We start from the raw sequence: 17376 nt of genomic DNA, 5'->3' as shown, positions 1-17376 counted from the left end.
TATAACTGTGGTTTACATGAAAAAAATCATCTGCTGAGAAACTTATTTTTCTATGCAAGTGCTGTAAATGTACATATTGTAGCTGTGTGATGCTCTATGATTAAGAAACAGTCTAGTCTGTTCTGGTGATTGTCAGTGTCGGCGAGGATCACAGTGGAAACAACTGGGGCTTCCAGAAATATTACATCAATACATCTCAGATTTCACAAGAGGAAGCAACTCACACTTTGCTGGTTCCTACCTAAGAGGGAAGGCCGAGCTACCAGATAAAGGAAAGGGAATACTAGAAGTACCTGATCAAAATGTTGCCACTTCCACTGGTCTACTGATTTAATATTAGGCAAACTACTAAGCTCTCCTCATGTTTGAAGGGACAAACCCTTTATCTTCATACGGTGTCATTGTAATAGAAAAAAAATCTTGTTTGGTCTTATTTGTTTTCTTACAAATCTTTCTTTTAAAGAGGAAAAATAAAATATTTAAATCATGTGGTCTAATTTATTTAATGCTTTTTACACTGTCTTGATATAAAAACACTTAGTAACACAAACAACAGATTTGACCTAATGTGCCTGCAAACATTAAAAATATGTTCATCATTACAAGATTTTGACGGGAAATAACTCCCCATACTTTCAGAAACTGCTGAGAAAATATCAGTCTGTACAACCGGAGCAGGTTCGGGAATCCTCGGCTCACTTCTATGTCAGTGAAATGCTTTTGACCACTCCGTGAATCTCTAGAAGAACCTGTCAACACAGAAAATGAAGTCAATAGACATTTGTAAGCAAAAATTGGAAAAAGCGGTTCTTAAGCTTGTCACATACGGGCAGCAGTGGCTCAGTGGTAGAGCAGGGTTGTCCAGTAACCAGAAGGTTGGTGGTTTGATCCCAACTCCTCCCTAGTCACTGGTGTGTGTCCTTGGGCAAGACACCTTAACAGCATAGCCTCCAGTGTACTCACTGGTGTATGGCTCTAAGCAATTTCCCCATTTTCCCCCCCCAAATTTTAATTTTAATACTACACGAGAACAGAGAAATTTGTTCTTGCTCTCAGTGCTCTGAGAAGAAAAATATACTTTGACATTGGCCACACCCACTCTACAATTCCAACAAATCACACGATAGTTCTTGCACCCGACCGAGAAAAAAGTTCTGCTGAACAAGCGCTCAAAGAATGATGTCATTTCCTTTTTTGGAGCGCCGAGTTCAGAAGGTCACAGTCGCCTCACTGAGAGCATTAGGGAAATGTCTCATTTGAGGCTTTAGCACTCACGACGAGATGCTAACCCTAGCTCTGCATTAGGGTTAGGGTTAGGGTTACAACTAGGGTTAGGGTCATAGAGTTGTGGTTCAAAGTTTAACGCATTCTGCTCACTGTGACCTTCCTAACCCTAACCCTAATACAGAGCTAGGGTTAGGTTCTCAGCAGTCGTGAGGTTTAGAGCCTCAAGTGAGACATTTCTGCAATTGTCTCAGTGATCCAAATGCGTTAAACTTTGAACCACAACTCTGCAACCTTCCATACTCTAACCCTAATGCTAACCCTAACCCTAACGCAGAGCTGGGGTTAGGTTCTCAGCCATTGTAAGACGTAGAGCCTCGAGGGAGACATATCTGTAATGGTCTCAGTGATACAAATACATCAAACATTGAACCACAACTCTGCGACCTTCCTTACTCTAACCCTAACCCTAGTTGTAACCCTAAAGCTGGTTACATACTCCACGAGAACAGAGAAATTTGTTTTTGCTCTCAGCGCTCCGGGAAGAAAATTATACTTTGACTTTGGCCACGCCCACTTTAAAATTAGTCTCAAAACACGGCGCACAGGAGAGGAGAATATCTGCCGCAAAAGGTGCTGAAGCCTGCATATTAAGAATTAATCCCAGTATTGATCACAGCGTTTTCAGCGGCTCGACTGCAACATTAAACACCGGAGACGGGATGTATTATTGCAGACAGTCCTCCACATGTTCACATTGAATTCACACACACCAGAGGTCAAACAATAGTCAGCTATTGGGGACAACAGTGGCGCAGTGGGATAGCAGGGTTGTCCAATAACCGGAAGGTTGGTGGTTCGATCCCAACTCCTCCCTAGTCACTGTTGTGTGTTCTTGGGCAAGACACTTCACCCTAGCCTGTGGCGCGCCTTGCTAGTCATTGTATGACACTGCTTGTGCAGCAGCCGTAACGAATTTCCCTCTGGGATTAATACAGTATCTAAAAAAAAAAAAAAAAATAAATAAATATAAATAATCTAATCTATTATCATGCTATGAGTGCTTAATACACCCACTCCCTGAGCCAGGTAACCATGACTGCACACCTTTTGTGTGTCGTGTGCTGGAGTCAGAATGTCTTCTCCTGGACAAAATGACCTCATGCTTCTCTTTTAATGAGCACATTTCAGGCTCTGACCAATCTATGTAGTTTAAGGTGACATAAATAAATGTGTGCAGCTGACACACTTTAAGATCTGCTGGTGTCTTTCCTCACTGTACCTGTTTCATGAGGGGCCGTCTGTTTTTCCTGTCATGCAGACAGTTGCAAGCCAACGTGTAGATACACTCGGCCTGGCTCAGCTCCCAGTCTCTCATCTTTTTGTCCATAAAGGCCTCCAGAGTCAGCTCCTCGTCTTCATCATCTATATCATACACGATCTCCATCTAAGAGAGGGAGGAACGGAGAAAGCACCGCTACTTGAATTTTTACCATCAATCAAAGGGAAAGGTGTGTGTGTGTGTGTATTTGTGTGTGTGTGTGTGTGTGTGTCAAACACAAGTCAACTGTTTCTCTACTGGCTGATAAACATTAATAAGCAGCAAAAGCAAACTGCATCTTACCAAGAACTGTGGCTCACGGCTATCATCAGCTGGTAAAAGTCCAGACAGTATTTCTAACAACACCTGTGGATGGCAGGGAGAGACGGGGTTAAGCTGGATCCATACTCCGCGAGACAAAGACATTTTTCCCCCCTGCAGACGTTACGCCCACAAAATGACGTCATTTTTTTGTCTCTGACCGCCCGCTGATCCGCACTCCTGTGCACAAGGTCCGGGCCGAACTTTGTCTTTCAAGGCTGTGCGGCAACCATGCTGTGATTGGTCGGAATTTATTGTGGGCGTGATAAAAGTGGAGAAGCGCAAGAGCCTCTCCAGGTATATAGGTAGGTGTATAAACAGCACTGATTCAACAGATTTAGATAAGACCATACCGGTTTTGCATGATGAGCAATAAAAGAAAGAAAGAAAGGCAAGTCAGGGTGATTTGTCACCAATAACTCCAGACAGCCATTCACACATACCAGATGGTGACTGTTATTACCATTCTATATACTCCTACATACCGGGCATAACAGGCTCGGGTAATCACATGGCTGTAACAGTTCACTGACAGCTGCTCTAATAGGAACATGAGTCTATGTTCTGTATGCTCAACAATGTGAAGGCCTGACAGTCTTATACAGTCATGTCACAGTGGACGCTCACACAACAGGATACTGATGATACACAGTACAGAGCTGTGTTTTCACAAAAGGGGAAGAACTGTATCCCCCAACGTGTGTGTGTGTGTGTGTCTGTGTGTGTGTGCGCGTGTGTGTCCGTGCATGTGTGTCTGTGTGTGTGCATGCGTGCGTGTCTGTGTGTGTGCGTGCGTGAGTGTGTCTGTCTGTGTGTGCGTGTCTGTCTGTGTGTGCGTGCGTGTGTGTCTGTGTGTGTGCGTGTGTGTCTGTCTGTGTGTGCGTGCGTGTGTGTGTGTGTCTGTGTGTGTGTGTGTCTGTGTGTGAGTCCTTCGGTTAAACTGCTGAGTGTGTTACAGTCCCGCTGCAGTGTCTGCACAGAGCGTACCACTCCGAAACTGAAGACATCAGACTTTGGTGTGATCTCTCCTCTCAGCGCCTCGGGTGCCATGTAGGCACGAGTACCCACAATCCTCTCTGTCATCATGGTGGCTGAGGTGCGCTTGGCCGAGGCTCTCGTCAATCCAAAGTCTGAGATTTTTGCCACCAAGTTTTCATCTAAAAGGATGTTTGCACTTAAAAAGTAAAAGGTTTGGTCAGACTTTGTTCACGGATCATTTTTTCTACATGTATATATCCTGCTGGTTTATCCTGTCTCACTCTTTGTAGCTTTACATGTAAATAAGCGGCTGCTGACATCACCTCTTTGTGTAGGAGAGTTGTGCGTTTCCTGCTAGTTTTCTACCAACATCCTCAACAAAAACTACACAGGCTTTGATTCCAATCCAAGCACCTGAACTCTTTGAGTGTTGTAACAAGCAAATACACTGTTAAAAGCAACAATGCAATACAATAACAGCAGAAGATCTTTGTTTGCTTTTCTGTGAACTCATTGTTCTTTTACAGTGATGCTACCCCTGAAAACTACAGGTTTGCATGATTACAGGACTGCTGTGCAGACAGACTTCTGTCTGTGTACCTCTTAACGTCTCTGTGGATATGATGGTTGCAGTGCAGATGCTCCAAACCTCTCGCTGCCCCTTCTGCTATCAAGCACCTCCGTTTCCAGGACAGCGGAGCACTGTCATCCTAAGAGGGATAAAAAAAAACAAAAAAACATGAAGCCCTTTGTGTGCAGCTGTGGTAATGGAGTGCAGACTGACGGTGTTTACCAAGCAAGCCAATCGGTCTTGCAAAGAGCCATTAGCCATGAAGGAGTAGACTAAACACAGGTGCTCAGCGTCACAGGAAAATCCGACCATGTCCACCAAATTCTCGTGTTTCAACCTGTGGATGAGACATCAAATCAGGCCTGAAGATGCAAATGTATGAAGCTCCGCATGTGTGTCACTGACAGCTACATGTATGACACTTACATTTTCAGAGTTTGGATCTCTTGGTTGAACTGATCCTGCAACTTGTCCATTGGAAAGTCCTCGATCTAAATGAGAATGGGAGCAGCCTGCTGTGTTATCATTTAACAGAGGTTTGGTGTATGAAACCAATTTCCACTCACTGGGTTGAGTTTTTTCACTGCTACAGGGGTGTTGTTGAGGAGACCTTTGTAGACGGTCCCGAAGCCTCCCTCTCCGAGCCGGCTGCCACCTTCTGACATGGAGCGGTCGTCAAAGTTCCCAGTAATCCTCATAAGGTCACTATACAGGAAGCTGGAGAAACCTGATGAGAGACAGCAGAGAGCAGGCTGTGGTTAAAAGCCGGCGCTGCCACCTGCTGGCCGACTATGTGAACTCACAAGGCATTCATTTCCAAAACCACAACACTAACACAGCTGCTCATTGCTTGGCCTCTGTGCTGGCGCCCCTCTCTGGATCTCCACACTGGATCTGGTAGCAGATAACACCCTACATCGTCCTGCTACCTGTGTCTTCCGGCTCGGTGTCCTCCACCGGTTGCTGAGCAGAGCTGTCGGGGGTCCCGCTCTCTCCCAGCAGCCTGGTTGGAGCGTTGTGCTGCGTCTCCCTCTCGCCCACAAGCCTGGTTGGAAGGGTGCTGTTGTTATTTTCTCTTGCAGGGACCAGCACTGTCACAGCGGCATCTTCCACTGCAAAGACACACACATATAATAAGTTAAGAGGCTGATGAAGACCCGCTGCACAGCATACATGATAACAGTTCACTTATCTGTTTTTGTGACCTGTGTGTATTTTTTTTTAGATCAAATGTTACTGTAGAGTCGTTTAAGAACTATTGATACCAGGTAGCAGAAGACTTGCTGCAGCCAGCAACTTGTGACTCTTCAAAATGTCCACAAGGTCCCCCACGGTGCTGTTGGTGGTCCCCCAGTCGTTCAGCAGCTCCTCCGTGGGGCTGCGGCCCTGCAAAAGCATACCCTGGTATCTCCTACACACACACACACACACGAATTAAATGCAATAAAAAAACAAACACGGAAGCTCTTGTTGTCCCTGTCTCACCTGACGTGATGCTGATTGAACATCGGCTCCCCGCTCGGCTTCCGTATGGAGCCGACGACATCTTTCCACCTGTCATAAGGATCCAAAAAGTCGCACAACTTCCGGCGTAAACGTAAACCGAGGTTGCGAATATAAGTAGCGGAAGTTACCGAATGATCCATGCTGCGAGGGGAAACTGTTCGAACCTGCGGCTGTTGTTACCTGACGGTCAGGGGGACAACATGTCGCCTGAGTGCACACGGTTATAGGAGAAGAACAGAAGAAAAGCTGCCCAGTGAAAAACTGTTATTTCCGATATTGGGCAACTTCCCCAAACGTAACACACAGCGGGACTGTCAAAATAAAAGTCTCCGCCCATCATGCGGTGTGTGTGGTTCCGCATGAGTAGAGAGAGAAACACGGTGCCCTCTAGCGGCCAATAAAGGGATGTGGAGTCTGTAATAAACAGGGAAACCTGGTTACCTGCTTAAACTAAAGGACCACAGGAATCAGAATTTCCAGACATTTATATACATATGAATGTCTAGAAATGTTGATACTGGTATTACAGGAAACAGACATGTTGTATGTCTGTTTATTATTAGCATGTATGGATAATATTAGACATTTACACATGAACGAAACAGAAAACAGAGTCTTCCTGTAGCCCTCACCTCCCTCCCTTTGTTTAAATGGACAAAAGGCTCATCATCACAGCTGTCTTGTAATAAAGGGTTATAAAAAGTAAATGAAAAGTGCTAAATATTTACCAGAAGTGTCAATACTAAAGATAAAAGAGCGAAAATGTTGGGCTGAAGTTTCAGCAGCCAGTACACCCTGTAGAGTGTTGATTGTTATCCAGCCAAACACAGATTAGAGATAGAAGTGTGCTCCTGAGGTTAGATGTATTCTGCCCTTTCTGTCTTGGCACAGCTTCCATCACAACCTGTATTCTGTAACTGAATACTTTTTAAAAGTATCCTTCCCACAGATACTACCACAGATACTGAGGGTGCCGTCATCAGTATGACAAGACTAAGGGTTCTATTATAGAACATGAGGAGGAACAACTGTTGAGCTCAACAAAGGCGGAAAGCGGATCCACTTTGAAGCTGTGGAGAAGAAAACTATTTTGCAAGAAAGGAAGGAAGAAAGGAAGGAAGGAACAAAGGAAGGAAGGAAGGAAGGAAGGAAGAAAGAAAGAAAGGAAGGAAGGAAGGAAGAAAGGAAGGAAGGAAGGAAGGAAGGAAGAAAGAAAGAAAGGAAGGAAGGAAGAAAGGAAGAAAGGAAGGAAGTAAGGAAGGAAGGAAGGAAGGAAGGAAGGAAGGAAGAAAGAAAGAAAGAAAGGAAGGAAGGAAGAAAGGAAGGATGGAAGGAAGGAGGAGGAGGAAGGAGGAAAGAAAGAAAGGAAGAAAGAAAGAAAGAAAGGAAGGAAGAAAGGAAGGAAGGAACGAAGGAACGAAGGAACGAAGGAAGGAAGAAAGGAAGGAGGGAAGGAAGGAAGGAAGGAAGCAAGAAAGAAAGAAAGAAAGGAAGGAAGAAAGGAACGAAGGAATGAAGGAAGGAAGAAAGGAAGAAAGGAAGGAAGGAAGGAAGGAAGCAAGAAAGAAAGGAAGGAAGGAAGGAAGGAACAAAGGAAGGAAGGAAGGAAGGAAGGAAGGAAGGAAGGAAGAAAGAAAGAAAGAAAGAAAGAAAGAAAGAAAGAAAGGAAGGAAGGAAGGAAGAAAGGAAGGACGGAAGGAAGGAGGAGGAGGAAGGGGGAAAGAAAGGAAGGAAGAAAGAAAGAAAGGAAGGAAGAAAGGAAGGAAGGAAGGATGGAAGAAAGAAAGAAAGGAAGGAAGAAAGAAAGAAAGGAAGGAAGGAAGAAAGGAAGGAAGGAGGGAAGGAAGGAAGAAAGGAAGAAAGGAAGGAAGGAAGAAAGGAAGGACGGAAGGAAGGAAGGACGGAAGGAAGGAGGAGGAGGAAGGAGGAAAGAAAGAAAGAAAGAAAGAAAGAAAGAAAGAAAGAAAGAAAGAAAGAAAGAAAGGAAGGAAGGACGGAAGAAAGAAAGGAAGGAAGAAAGGAACGAAGGAACGAAGGAAGGAAGAAAGGAAGGAAGGAAGGAAGGAAGCAAGAAAGAAAGAAAGAAAGGAAGAAAGAAAGAAAGGAAGGAAGGAAGGAAGAAAGGAACGAAGGAAGGAAGGAAGGAAGGAAGGAAGGAAGGAAGCAAGAAAGAAAGAAAGAAAGAAAGGAAGGAAGAAAGGAACGAAGGAAGGAAGGACGGAAGGAAGGAAGGAAGGAAGGAAGGAAGGAAGCAAGAAAGAAAGAATAAACAAAGTACGGAAGAAAGGAACGAAGGAACGAAGGAAGGAAGAAAGGAAGGAAGGATGGAAGCAAGAAAGAAAGAAAGGAAGGAAGGAAGAAGAAAGAAAGAAAGAAAGAAAGGAAGGAAGAAAGGAAGGAAGGAAGGAAGGAAGGAAGGACGGAAGGAAGGAAGGAAGGAAGAAAGAAAGAAAGGAAGAAGGAATGAAGGAAGGAAGGAAGGAAGGAAGGAAGGAAGGAAGGAAGGAAGGAAGGAAGAAAGAAAGAAAGGAAGGAAGGAAGGAAGGAAGGAAGGAAGGAAGGAAGAAAGAAAGAAAGAAAGGAAGGAAGGAAGGAAGGAAGGAAGGAAGGAAGGAAGAAGAAAGAAAGAAAGAAGAAAGGAAGGAAGGAAGGAAGGAAGGAAGGAAGGAAGGAAGGAAGGAAGAAAGAAGAAAGAAAGAAAGAAAGGAAGGAAGGAAGGAAGAAGGGGGGAGGGAGGGAGGAAGGAAGGAAGGAGGAAAGAAAGAAAGGGGGGGGAGGAAGGAAGGAAGGAAGAAAGAAAGAAAGAAAGAGAAAGAAAGGGGGGAGGTAGGAAGGAAGGAAGGAAGGAACAAAGGAACAAAGGAAGAAAGGAAGGAAGGAAGTCTGTTAGTAGAATCCTGCCTCTGTTCTCAGATGGTTCTGGTTCTGGTTCTGCTCTGTGTGAGTCATGGTCCTTATTTCCCTCTGAGCTGCATCGTTGACTGAACGTCTCTCTCTTCCCCTCTGGAGAAAGAAGCTGTGAGTTCCGACCTCTTTCCTGTTTGGACTGTAAGTTCTTTTTATTGATTGAATGATTCAGATTAATGTTGTTCATCTGAATTATTAACGACACGGCGGACTACCCTCCTGGTTCGGGGTTGTAACTAGTCTGGACTGATCTCCAGTCCCTACCCTCCTGGTTCGGGGTTGTAACTAGTCTGGACTGATCTCCAGTCCCTACCCTCCTGGTTAGGGGTTGTAACTAGTCTGGACTGATCTCCAGTCCCTCCTATGAGCTTGAGATTTCAGGTCTGTTTCAGGACATGTGGCTCTGTCCCCTCCTCCTCATCTTCTGCCTGATGGCTCCTCCCGGCCGTGCTGAACTTTCAGGGCACATGTTTGACCCACGATGTCCAAAGGGACATGTTGGTCCTCCAGGTGTTAACGGACCACGTGGACCTCCTGGTGCTAAAGGTCCTCCAGGTGATGGTTTTCTCTGGCAGTAATTCTTTCACTGGGCGTTCCTTTATGTTCATTATTAACAAAACAAAAACAACGTTTCTGCCAAGATCTTTAGCTCTTCCAGCGTTTTTAATCATGTTTCTAATTTGGACCCTGGGTAACCAGGAAAACAGGGTCCGACGGGACCTCGTGGGAGACCTGGATTACCTGGAGCACCTGGACCAGTTGTAATGTGTGGAAGAGGTGAAGTATTTTGGAACTTTTTGAAATTACAGTCGTTCCATTTCTATGTTTTCATTGTACCTGCTACAAGGCAGTGCTCCTTTATCTTGTTCCATCCAGATCCTGTTGGCCAGGATGTTAGAGCCCTGCAGAAGGCCGCTGCACGGCTCGGTCTGGGTAAGTGTTTATTCAAGGACAACAAGTTAGTGTCACATGGAGTAAATGCGTATGAAATCCATGAACATACAACTGTGCACTTCATACTAACTGACACTGCACGCGGTCTCTGTTTCTCCAGCTATAAACTTTGACTGTGTGCGGAGAGTGGGACAGAAATACTTTGTGTCCAACAAGGAGAGAGGCCCGTTCCAGAGGGCGGTCCAGTTCTGCTCCCAGAGAGGCTTAGAGCTGGCTTTGCCCCAGAACGAGGAGGAGAACAGAAAACTGACCCAGGTGTTCGGCGAAGCCGACAAAATGGCCTGGATCAACGTAAAAGAACCACCTCTGACCTTCACCAAATGGGGACCAGGGCAGCCGGACGGATCCGTGCTGGACTCAGGCTGCACCGTGGTGACAGAAGACGGCTCCTGGAGAGCGACGCATGACTGCTTCCTGAATGCTTACATTGTTTGTCAGATATAGAAAGTGTTGGATACACGTTTATTCTCTCTGCGTGTCGGACCTCAACCATCCTGCAGCCTTTACTTTGATCTGTGGTGTGACAACATGAGTGTGTCCTGACAGCATATGCCATAATAAAGTTCAGATGTTCATGTATTAAAGACTCCAGATGATCCAGTTATTGTATGTCGGCTCTGTCCTCACAAATGAAACCTCACAATAGAATTACTGTTCCCCATAATGGCACCTCTCTACGACTACACATGTGTCAAGGTTTGGCAGCTGGTCACAATGCTGACTGTGCAACATTTACTCTGAACATAACACAAGTTTCTTTAAGAAATCTGTTGCTAGCATCCTGCCTCTGTGTTCTCAGACCATGTGGACTCTCTGGTTCTGCTTTGCTCGTGCTGCTGTTTCCCATTTTCCTCCGAGCTGGATGTTTGACTGCGGTACACAGCTGCATTTGGAGGAAGAAGACGACGCTGCAGGTTCAGAGCTCTTCCCTGTTTGAACTGTGAGTTGAGTTTTTAATCATTTTTTATTTAAACATGCTAAAAACTCAGTTTGTTAATTTAATTTGAAGACGATAGGAGACGTAAACTACTTCTGAGACTAACCGGCTGTCAGAAGATGGCGCCGTGTCTCCTGCTCTGCATCTTCAGTCTGCTGGCTCTTGCTGACAGTAGCAGTCCAGGTCTTCCTTTGAAGTGTATGCCCGGTCCATCTGGGAATCAAGGAACACCTGGTTTAGCAGGACCAGCGGGACCACCGGGAATTCCTGGTAAAACCATAGAAAGCTTCCTGTGGATGACACGGTCATGTGGCTGTGTTGAAGCGTGGTGTGATGTGTGTCACAGATTTGAACATGGTCACCCCTCAGGCTTTGAGGTGTGTTTCGACCCATTCACACAGTGCCTTCTTGTCCTTTTTTTTGGCCTCTGGCTACCCAGGACCAATAGGTTATCAGGGACATCATGGAATACCTGGACCTCAAGGACAACCTGGAACAATGCTTCTGTGTAAACAAGGTAATTTAGGATTAGTGAGGATACACACATCACAGCTCAGCTACTGGACACAGTTCATACCGTTTATTGTGGGTCACACCATCTACACATTCTAGAGGAGCTCAGGGACACATTTAACTAAGCTTACTTTGCTTGATCCAGAATACCTCGGCCCTGTTGCCTGGGACATTGAAGCCTTAAAGAAGACCATGGCTAAGTTAGACCAGGGTGAGTATCCTATTCTGGAGGTTGCTTCAGGTGAGGACACTATTTTAGTAAATATGACTTCTTTATTCTCCAGCTATAAACTTTGACTGTGTGCGGAGAGTGGGACAGAAATACTTTGTGTCCAACAAGGAGAGAGGCCCGTTCCAGAGGGCGGTCCAGTTCTGCTCCCAGAGAGGCTTAGAGCTGGCTTTGCCCCAGAACGAGGAGGAGAACAGAAAACTGACCCAGGTGTTCGGCGAAGCCGACAAAATGGCCTGGATCAACGTAAAAGAACCACCTCTGACCTTCACCAAATGGGGACCAGGGCAGCCGGACGGATCCGTGCTGGACTCAGGCTGCACCGTGGTGACAGAAGATGGCTCCTGGAGAGCGACGCATGACTGCTTCCTGAATGCTTACATTGTTTGTCAGATATAGAAAGTGTTGGATACAAAGCACACGTTTATTCTGTCTCTCTGCGTGTCGGATTTTTCAGACAACCCATTTATTAGAAGTGATCAGAAGTTAACATGGAAAAAATAAAGGTTATTTTTACAGGAGAGTATAATGTATACTGTATATTTGAACCCTGCCTGTTGCTGCAGGCTTTGCTTAAATCTGTCAGTGCTTAGTTTGGACTTGTTTAAAATGAAGCAGAAGGGGATTCTTTCTCTTTTTAATACATCTGACGAACCTGACATCTCCATGACATCAGAGAAAAGCAGATTATGTATTACGACCACATTTAAGTGTTGCTGTTGTATCCACACGTCCCATTCAGCCTGAATCCTTTTCTCTCGTCAGAAACTTCGTGACACTTCAAACAAAAGCTTCAGCTCAAAATATGGGGCTCTTTGTTCTCAGAACCATGTGGACTCTGTTCATGTGGGTCATATTAAATATTCCCAACTGTTTTCCATTTTCTCCTGAGCTGGATCTCTCAAAACTTTCTGAGGTATTTTCTTTGCCACTTTGTGCTTGGGGAAAGTAAAGAAGCAGCCGAGATCCTTCCTGTTTGGACCGTGAGTTCAGTATTTTAATGAGTAATTAATGCTAGATTAACAGTGTTCATGTCAATCAGCCATTGATTGATGTTACTCTGTTTTCATACAGAAACAAGATGATCATTATTTTCATGCTGTTTTTAGTTCTACGCTCAGACAATGAGGCTGCATGTCCTTTTCTGCACCCTCTGCCTGCTGGTTCCTACAGACTGTGCTGACGTTGTTTACATAGGAATGAAAGGGCCCCCAGGATCAAAAGGACTACCAGGACCGGTCGGAGAAGGAGGAGAACCAGGTGAAGCAGATGGACCATAGGAAGTGCAGCATTTTGTCCAGGCTTGGTTGTGGAGTGGAGGGATTCTCCACACTGTCTGTGTGCTCTTCAGGCTGGGGCTCATTTCTAGTGGGGGGAGTCACACACAGGTGTCTGAGAGCCGTGTGTGTGCAGCTTTTCAGATTTTAATAGAAGTCCTTTACCCACAGAGAAATGTATACTGGGTGGAGGACTTGTAACCATGGTAACTGAGAACCAATCAATCGTAGATCAAACTGAAATGAGGTCATCTGGTTGGAAGTCCTGCATTGTTGTCCGTGTGTGTCTCTACTTTCCCTCCAACCCTGGTTCGCTACCCTTGTGTTGAGCTTTAGGCGCCCCCTTGTGGATGGAAGGAAGAATTTTCTGTTTTCTTTTATCTGATGCCACCCTCAGACCAAAATTTCAGTTACACTGAATTTCTATATTTACTTTTTCTCATTTGAACACTGCATGCCCAGGAGTGCCTGGACCACTAGGACCACCGGGAATACCTGGAGCACCTGGAGCACCTGGATCCCCAGGACTGCCTAAACACTGTACAATAGGTTGTGACATATTTGCAGTTTACAAATTGCAATAACATATATTATGTATTTTATTTGTATATTTATTTGTGTCTTTATCTTAATCCAGATCTCGGTGGTCCTGTTGCCCGTGATGTTGAAGCCTTAAAGAGGACCATTGCCAGGTTAGACCTCGGTAAGAAGCGCTATGGTGAATGGATGGCATGCATGGCGACGACAAGTCAGAAAAGAACTTCAGGATGAGCTTCACTAAAATTAAATTAACAAACAAAACCTAACAAATAATCTACGTCCCAACATACTGGGCGACATCATCTTAACATGGGACCAGTAAATCCACACAAGTCCAAGGAGTCCCCTTACACCACGAACCATTCCAGTTTCACTTTCATGTTTAAATCCAGGTGGATTTTGGCAAATTAGAAAGTACTGGTTGAGATTTGGATTAAAAACAAGGGATTAGGTAAAGAAATACTCTCACATCCGCCTTTTTGACCTCATGTGACATCATCCTGGTGAGGATGAACTGTATGTTTTTCAACGTACAACAGTAAATTCATCAAAGTGTTTGATTGACGATGTGTTCCTGATTTTGGCTGCGGGCTGTTTTTCCTTTTTCCAGTGATAAACTTTGACTTCGTCCGGAGCGTTGGACAGAAAATCTTTGTATCCTTCAAGGAGAGAGGCTCGTTCTCGAAGGCTGTCCAGTTCTGCTCCCAGGAAGGTTTTGAGCTGGCTCTGCCTCAGAACGAGGAGGAGAACACCATCCTGACTGAAGTGTTTGGTGAAGGTGACGAAGCAGCCTGGCTCGACGTGAACAACAGCAATAATCTGATCTTTACCAAATGGGGCGAGGGGCAGGCATACACATCTGTCCAGGCCTCACACTGCACTGTGCTGACGGAAAGCGGCATCTGGAGAATGACACGCGACTGCTTCCTGAGTGCTTACATCGTCTGTCAGACTTCATAAACTCTTTGCTATCCCATGTTTGATAGTGATGATGAATGAATCAGTTATATCACATTGAATTTGCATTTTGCTATGACTTTATTTAGCAGCAATGAATTATTAAAACTTATGCTACAACAAAGTATCTGAAACATGTTTCCATTTATTTCAATGACAGGATGAACTAGTGGGTTTGCCTGCAAACACTTCACCCAGATCAGAGAACATTTTGAGATTCAGACCCAAATGCAGACAAAGTCTTAAACAAAAAAAAACGAGCTTTACCAAAAACACAGATGAAAAGAGGCTAACTGAGGCAGCAAGGATAAGCTAACCCAAACAAAGAGCTGAGCGGGACAAACCCAAAAACACAAATCGCCAGGAGACACAGGTACAACGCAGAGGAACAGCGACGGAACCATCAGAGGTGGCAAACAGGAACACGGGAGAACCCAACACGGACACAGGACGCACCGACAAGGACAGAGGACTCAAACACACGGGAGAACACTGTCAGGCCAGGGCAGGTAACCACAGATGGAGGAAGTAAAACATAATGAATAAGCAAACCTTTCAAAATAAAACAGGAAACGTAACCAAAACCCTGGAAAATACAAAATGCTAGAATACCTGTAGAAACCAAGCATAAAGAAATGAAAACAAAGCTGAACCACGGCGTGCAGAGCAAGACACTCTCCACTCCAAAACAGAAACACTGCTGCAGTTTGCTGAAGTTAATGTGGACAAACAAGAACCAGACTGGGGAAATATTCTGTGGACATTTGGCTTAATAAGTGAGAGGGTTTGGAGACAGAATCGCGCTGCATTCCAGGTTATGAGCCAGGTGGTGGTGGTTTATAGTCTGGTGTTGTTATGACACAGTACACGGTGAAGCTTCTCAGATGTTCCTTGTGCATCGTGCCAGGGACGGTCATGGCTGGAGGTCAAAGCTGCGACCTCAGAAAACATGGTTTTGACCTCTGTGGATAAATTGGATGAAGTGATTAGAGGTCAAAGGTCACAGCGACCTCACAGATACTGTCCATAATTTAACAGAGAGAGAAAGAGAACTTGGGAGGATCCTGGACTCGAGCTATCCTCCTCTTATCAGCTCCCAAATGAGACGTTACATCTGCTGTTTACTTTAGAAGGAATCCTTCATACATGAGTTCCAGACGCTTCACTTACTTTTCTTTGGAAGCAGTGAAGAAGCAGCACGGCCTGCAGATCACGCCTCAGTTATACGGTGAGTTTTTTCACTTCATGCACTTGTTCAGAAGATTTCATGTCATAAAGACTTTTTAAAATGTATCTTTGAAATCGATCTGAACCTTTAAACAAATCTGCTTCAGCTGTTTAACGTTCTACTGATCTGTTATAATCTGCTGTGAGATGCCGTGTTGATGATTTTTGTATGTTAGTTGTTAAAAATTGATGAAATGTCACTTTTCAGGTCTGCGCTGCAAGATGAGGCTGCTTCTGTCATTGTTGGTCTTTTGCCTGACGGCCCCTTGTGGTCGAAGTCAGGAGGAGTGTCTTGCTGGTCCTAAAGGCGCAAGGGGAAAGCCAGGTTTTGTTGGGGCAACTGGAATGCCTGGGGAAAGAGGGCTCAGTGGAAATCCTGGTTTGCCTGGAGTAAAAGGTGAACAAGGTAAAAAAAATCACTCTGGACTACAAAGAATATTATTTTTGACCAAACCTTTTGTTTCTGTTTTATACACACACAGTATTTGTTTTCTGGCTCTACAGGGGATGAAGGACTGGTGGGAATACCTGGACTTCCTGGACTTCCTGGACGCCAAACGATGTGCAGCGAAGGTAATGTTAGCCATGATAAGACTGGACAAGATGGTCAGGGGCCTTAGACTCATCAATATCAATATTGACAGGTATATTCTGCCTCCACGGGTTTGACTGGTTCTCCTATGACTAATATAACAGCTGAAGACAGCACTGCAGTATTTCAGGTTATTTCTTGTTGGCTGTTCCTGGCTACATGTTGTTTGCTCACACTGACCCCACTTGGTCCCAACAGTCTAGCAGCTGGCTGCCATCACTGAGGCTCCAAACGGCCACATTCAGACAAAGAAAACATGAGGTGCTGAGATATTAATGGCAGCTATTGTCAGCTTTCTCAACCTGTGTTTGATCCAGGTAGCGCCTTTGGGTGCTCGGACGTCTATGCTGTGAAGAAGAATCTTGCAAACTTAGAGCTGGGTAAGTAATGTGGCAAATGTGTCCTTTTGTTTTCATGACTGGGCTCTGTCATAATAAAAAGTGCTTCTTTCTTCTCTTTTCTTGTTTAATTGTGCATTTTCCTGCAGCTATAAGTTATGACTTTGTCCGAGGGATTGGTCAGAAGTACTTCGTATCCCTGAAGAAGAGAGGCTCCTTCTCCAAGGCCTTGGAGTTCTGCTCCCAGCGAGGCTTAGAGCTGGCTCTGCCCCAGAGTGAGGAGGAGAACAGCATCCTGACGGAGGTGTTCGAGGAGTACTCTGACAGAGGAGTCTGGATCGGTGTGAACAATAAATGGGCAGAGGGGAAATTTAGGGCTGATATGAAAAATCAGCCTCTGACCTTCTCCAAATGGGCAGAAGGACAGCCAGACAGGTCCATCCGGGGCACAGGCTGCACCATGCTGAAAAATGACGGCATGTGGAGAGTGACAGATGAATGTTCTTCATCTAGTTACATAATCTGTCAGCGTTAGAAGGAGCTCCTGTTCACCGCAAATCCTGCTGCAGAGGTCCACACATAATGTCTGACGTACTTTGATTAACATGTAGCCTACAGTGGAGTTCAGGGGAACGTCAGGAACACTTCTATTCACTGACCGTTTGATTCCCACTGTTCTCTACATACATTAAAACTATCATCTGCTTTTTAATCTCAGTGCATTATTACGACTGCATTACTAATATATGATATAACAATACATCAGCAATAAAGCAGTTCACCTCATTCTTTTCTCTATCACACTCATTTCTATTATTTTGTTGTTTGAACGGTCAAAAACAAACAAAGTTAAAGTTCTGAAATCGTTTACATTTCCAGTTTATGATCAATAAATGACTTCTGTTCTTCTTCCACTGTCAGGACTGAGAATCAGCTGATCGTATTCATGCAGAAATACAGAAAATGTTAAATTACACTAAATGA

At 44.8% G+C, this 17376-nt stretch overlaps 5 protein-coding genes across 5 annotated transcripts; 4 read left to right on the top strand and 1 right to left on the bottom strand.

Annotated features, from left to right (window-relative positions):
• Nucleotides 1–478: 478 nt before the first annotated feature.
• Nucleotides 479–6226, bottom strand: irak4 (interleukin-1 receptor-associated kinase 4). The gene is made up of 11 exons (XM_028432247.1): nucleotides 5901–6226; nucleotides 5681–5826; nucleotides 5345–5527; nucleotides 4982–5142; nucleotides 4842–4906; nucleotides 4638–4752; nucleotides 4445–4554; nucleotides 3854–4040; nucleotides 2849–2911; nucleotides 2507–2671; nucleotides 479–749 (listed from the first exon to the last, which is right to left on the bottom strand). Exons 1-11 carry the CDS (start codon nucleotides 6059–6061, stop codon nucleotides 702–704), a joined length of 1404 nt encoding a protein of 467 aa, XP_028288048.1. The 5' UTR covers nucleotides 6062–6226; the 3' UTR covers nucleotides 479–701.
• Nucleotides 6227–8928: 2702 nt separating this feature from the next.
• Nucleotides 8929–10226, top strand: LOC114451694 (mannose-binding protein C-like). The gene is made up of 4 exons (XM_028430490.1): nucleotides 8929–8969; nucleotides 9221–9383; nucleotides 9705–9761; nucleotides 9883–10226. The coding sequence occupies exons 2-4, from the start codon at nucleotides 9224–9226 to the stop codon at nucleotides 10224–10226; spliced, it is 561 nt and encodes a 186-aa protein (XP_028286291.1). The 5' UTR covers nucleotides 8929–8969; nucleotides 9221–9223.
• Nucleotides 10227–10838: 612 nt separating this feature from the next.
• Nucleotides 10839–11860, top strand: LOC114451693 (mannose-binding protein C-like). The gene is made up of 3 exons (XM_028430489.1): nucleotides 10839–10989; nucleotides 11378–11443; nucleotides 11517–11860. The coding sequence occupies exons 1-3, from the start codon at nucleotides 10839–10841 to the stop codon at nucleotides 11858–11860; spliced, it is 561 nt and encodes a 186-aa protein (XP_028286290.1).
• Nucleotides 11861–12660: 800 nt separating this feature from the next.
• On the top strand, nucleotides 12661–14238 carry LOC114451692 (mannose-binding protein C-like). The gene is made up of 4 exons (XM_028430488.1): nucleotides 12661–12721; nucleotides 13201–13278; nucleotides 13376–13441; nucleotides 13889–14238. The coding sequence occupies exons 1-4, from the start codon at nucleotides 12661–12663 to the stop codon at nucleotides 14236–14238; spliced, it is 555 nt and encodes a 184-aa protein (XP_028286289.1).
• Nucleotides 14239–15325: 1087 nt separating this feature from the next.
• Nucleotides 15326–17104, top strand: LOC114452230 (mannose-binding protein-like). The gene is made up of 5 exons (XM_028431425.1): nucleotides 15326–15463; nucleotides 15671–15868; nucleotides 15967–16035; nucleotides 16372–16434; nucleotides 16542–17104. Exons 1-5 carry the CDS (start codon nucleotides 15382–15384, stop codon nucleotides 16925–16927), a joined length of 798 nt encoding a protein of 265 aa, XP_028287226.1. The 5' UTR covers nucleotides 15326–15381; the 3' UTR covers nucleotides 16928–17104.
• The last annotated feature ends 272 nt before the right edge of the window (nucleotides 17105–17376 follow it).

Source organism: Parambassis ranga, chromosome 19 (genome assembly GCF_900634625.1).
Source record: "Parambassis ranga chromosome 19, fParRan2.1, whole genome shotgun sequence".
Taxonomy (NCBI): Eukaryota; Metazoa; Chordata; class Actinopteri; family Ambassidae; genus Parambassis; species Parambassis ranga.
The sequence above is the reverse complement of the archived record's forward strand: the minus strand, read 5'-3'. Positions and strand labels throughout refer to the sequence as shown.

Bases quoted from the DNA above. Each gene is read 5' to 3' on its own strand.
- LOC114451692 (XM_028430488.1), top strand. From the start codon at position 12,661: ATGAAAGGGCCCCCAGGATCAAAAGGACTACCAGGACCGGTCGGAGAA. The intron at 13,279-13,375 runs GTACAATAGGTT...ATCTTAATCCAG, and splicing joins CCCAGGACTGCCTAAACACT to ATCTCGGTGGTCCTGTTGCC. The intron at 13,442-13,888 runs GTAAGAAGCGCT...TCCTTTTTCCAG, and splicing joins CATTGCCAGGTTAGACCTCG to TGATAAACTTTGACTTCGTC.
- LOC114451693 (XM_028430489.1), top strand. From the start codon at position 10,839: ATGGCGCCGTGTCTCCTGCTCTGCATCTTCAGTCTGCTGGCTCTTGCT. The intron at 10,990-11,377 runs GTAAAACCATAG...TGCTTGATCCAG, and splicing joins GGGACCACCGGGAATTCCTG to AATACCTCGGCCCTGTTGCC. The intron at 11,444-11,516 runs GTGAGTATCCTA...TTTATTCTCCAG, and splicing joins CATGGCTAAGTTAGACCAGG to CTATAAACTTTGACTGTGTG.
- irak4 (XM_028432247.1), bottom strand. From the start codon at position 6,061: ATGGATCATTCGGTAACTTCCGCTACTTATATTCGCAACCTCGGTTTA. The intron at 4,753-4,841 runs GTAAGTGTCATA...TCTCATCCACAG, and splicing joins GAGATCCAAACTCTGAAAAT to GTTGAAACACGAGAATTTGG. The intron at 4,555-4,637 runs GTAAACACCGTC...TATCCCTCTTAG, and splicing joins AAGACCGATTGGCTTGCTTG to GATGACAGTGCTCCGCTGTC.
- LOC114451694 (XM_028430490.1), top strand. From the start codon at position 9,224: ATGTGGCTCTGTCCCCTCCTCCTCATCTTCTGCCTGATGGCTCCTCCC. The intron at 9,384-9,704 runs GTGATGGTTTTC...TGTTCCATCCAG, and splicing joins TGGTGCTAAAGGTCCTCCAG to ATCCTGTTGGCCAGGATGTT. The intron at 9,762-9,882 runs GTAAGTGTTTAT...CTGTTTCTCCAG, and splicing joins CGCTGCACGGCTCGGTCTGG to CTATAAACTTTGACTGTGTG.
- LOC114452230 (XM_028431425.1), top strand. From the start codon at position 15,382: ATGAGTTCCAGACGCTTCACTTACTTTTCTTTGGAAGCAGTGAAGAAG. The intron at 15,869-15,966 runs GTAAAAAAAATC...CTGGCTCTACAG, and splicing joins TGGAGTAAAAGGTGAACAAG to GGGATGAAGGACTGGTGGGA. The intron at 16,435-16,541 runs GTAAGTAATGTG...ATTTTCCTGCAG, and splicing joins TCTTGCAAACTTAGAGCTGG to CTATAAGTTATGACTTTGTC.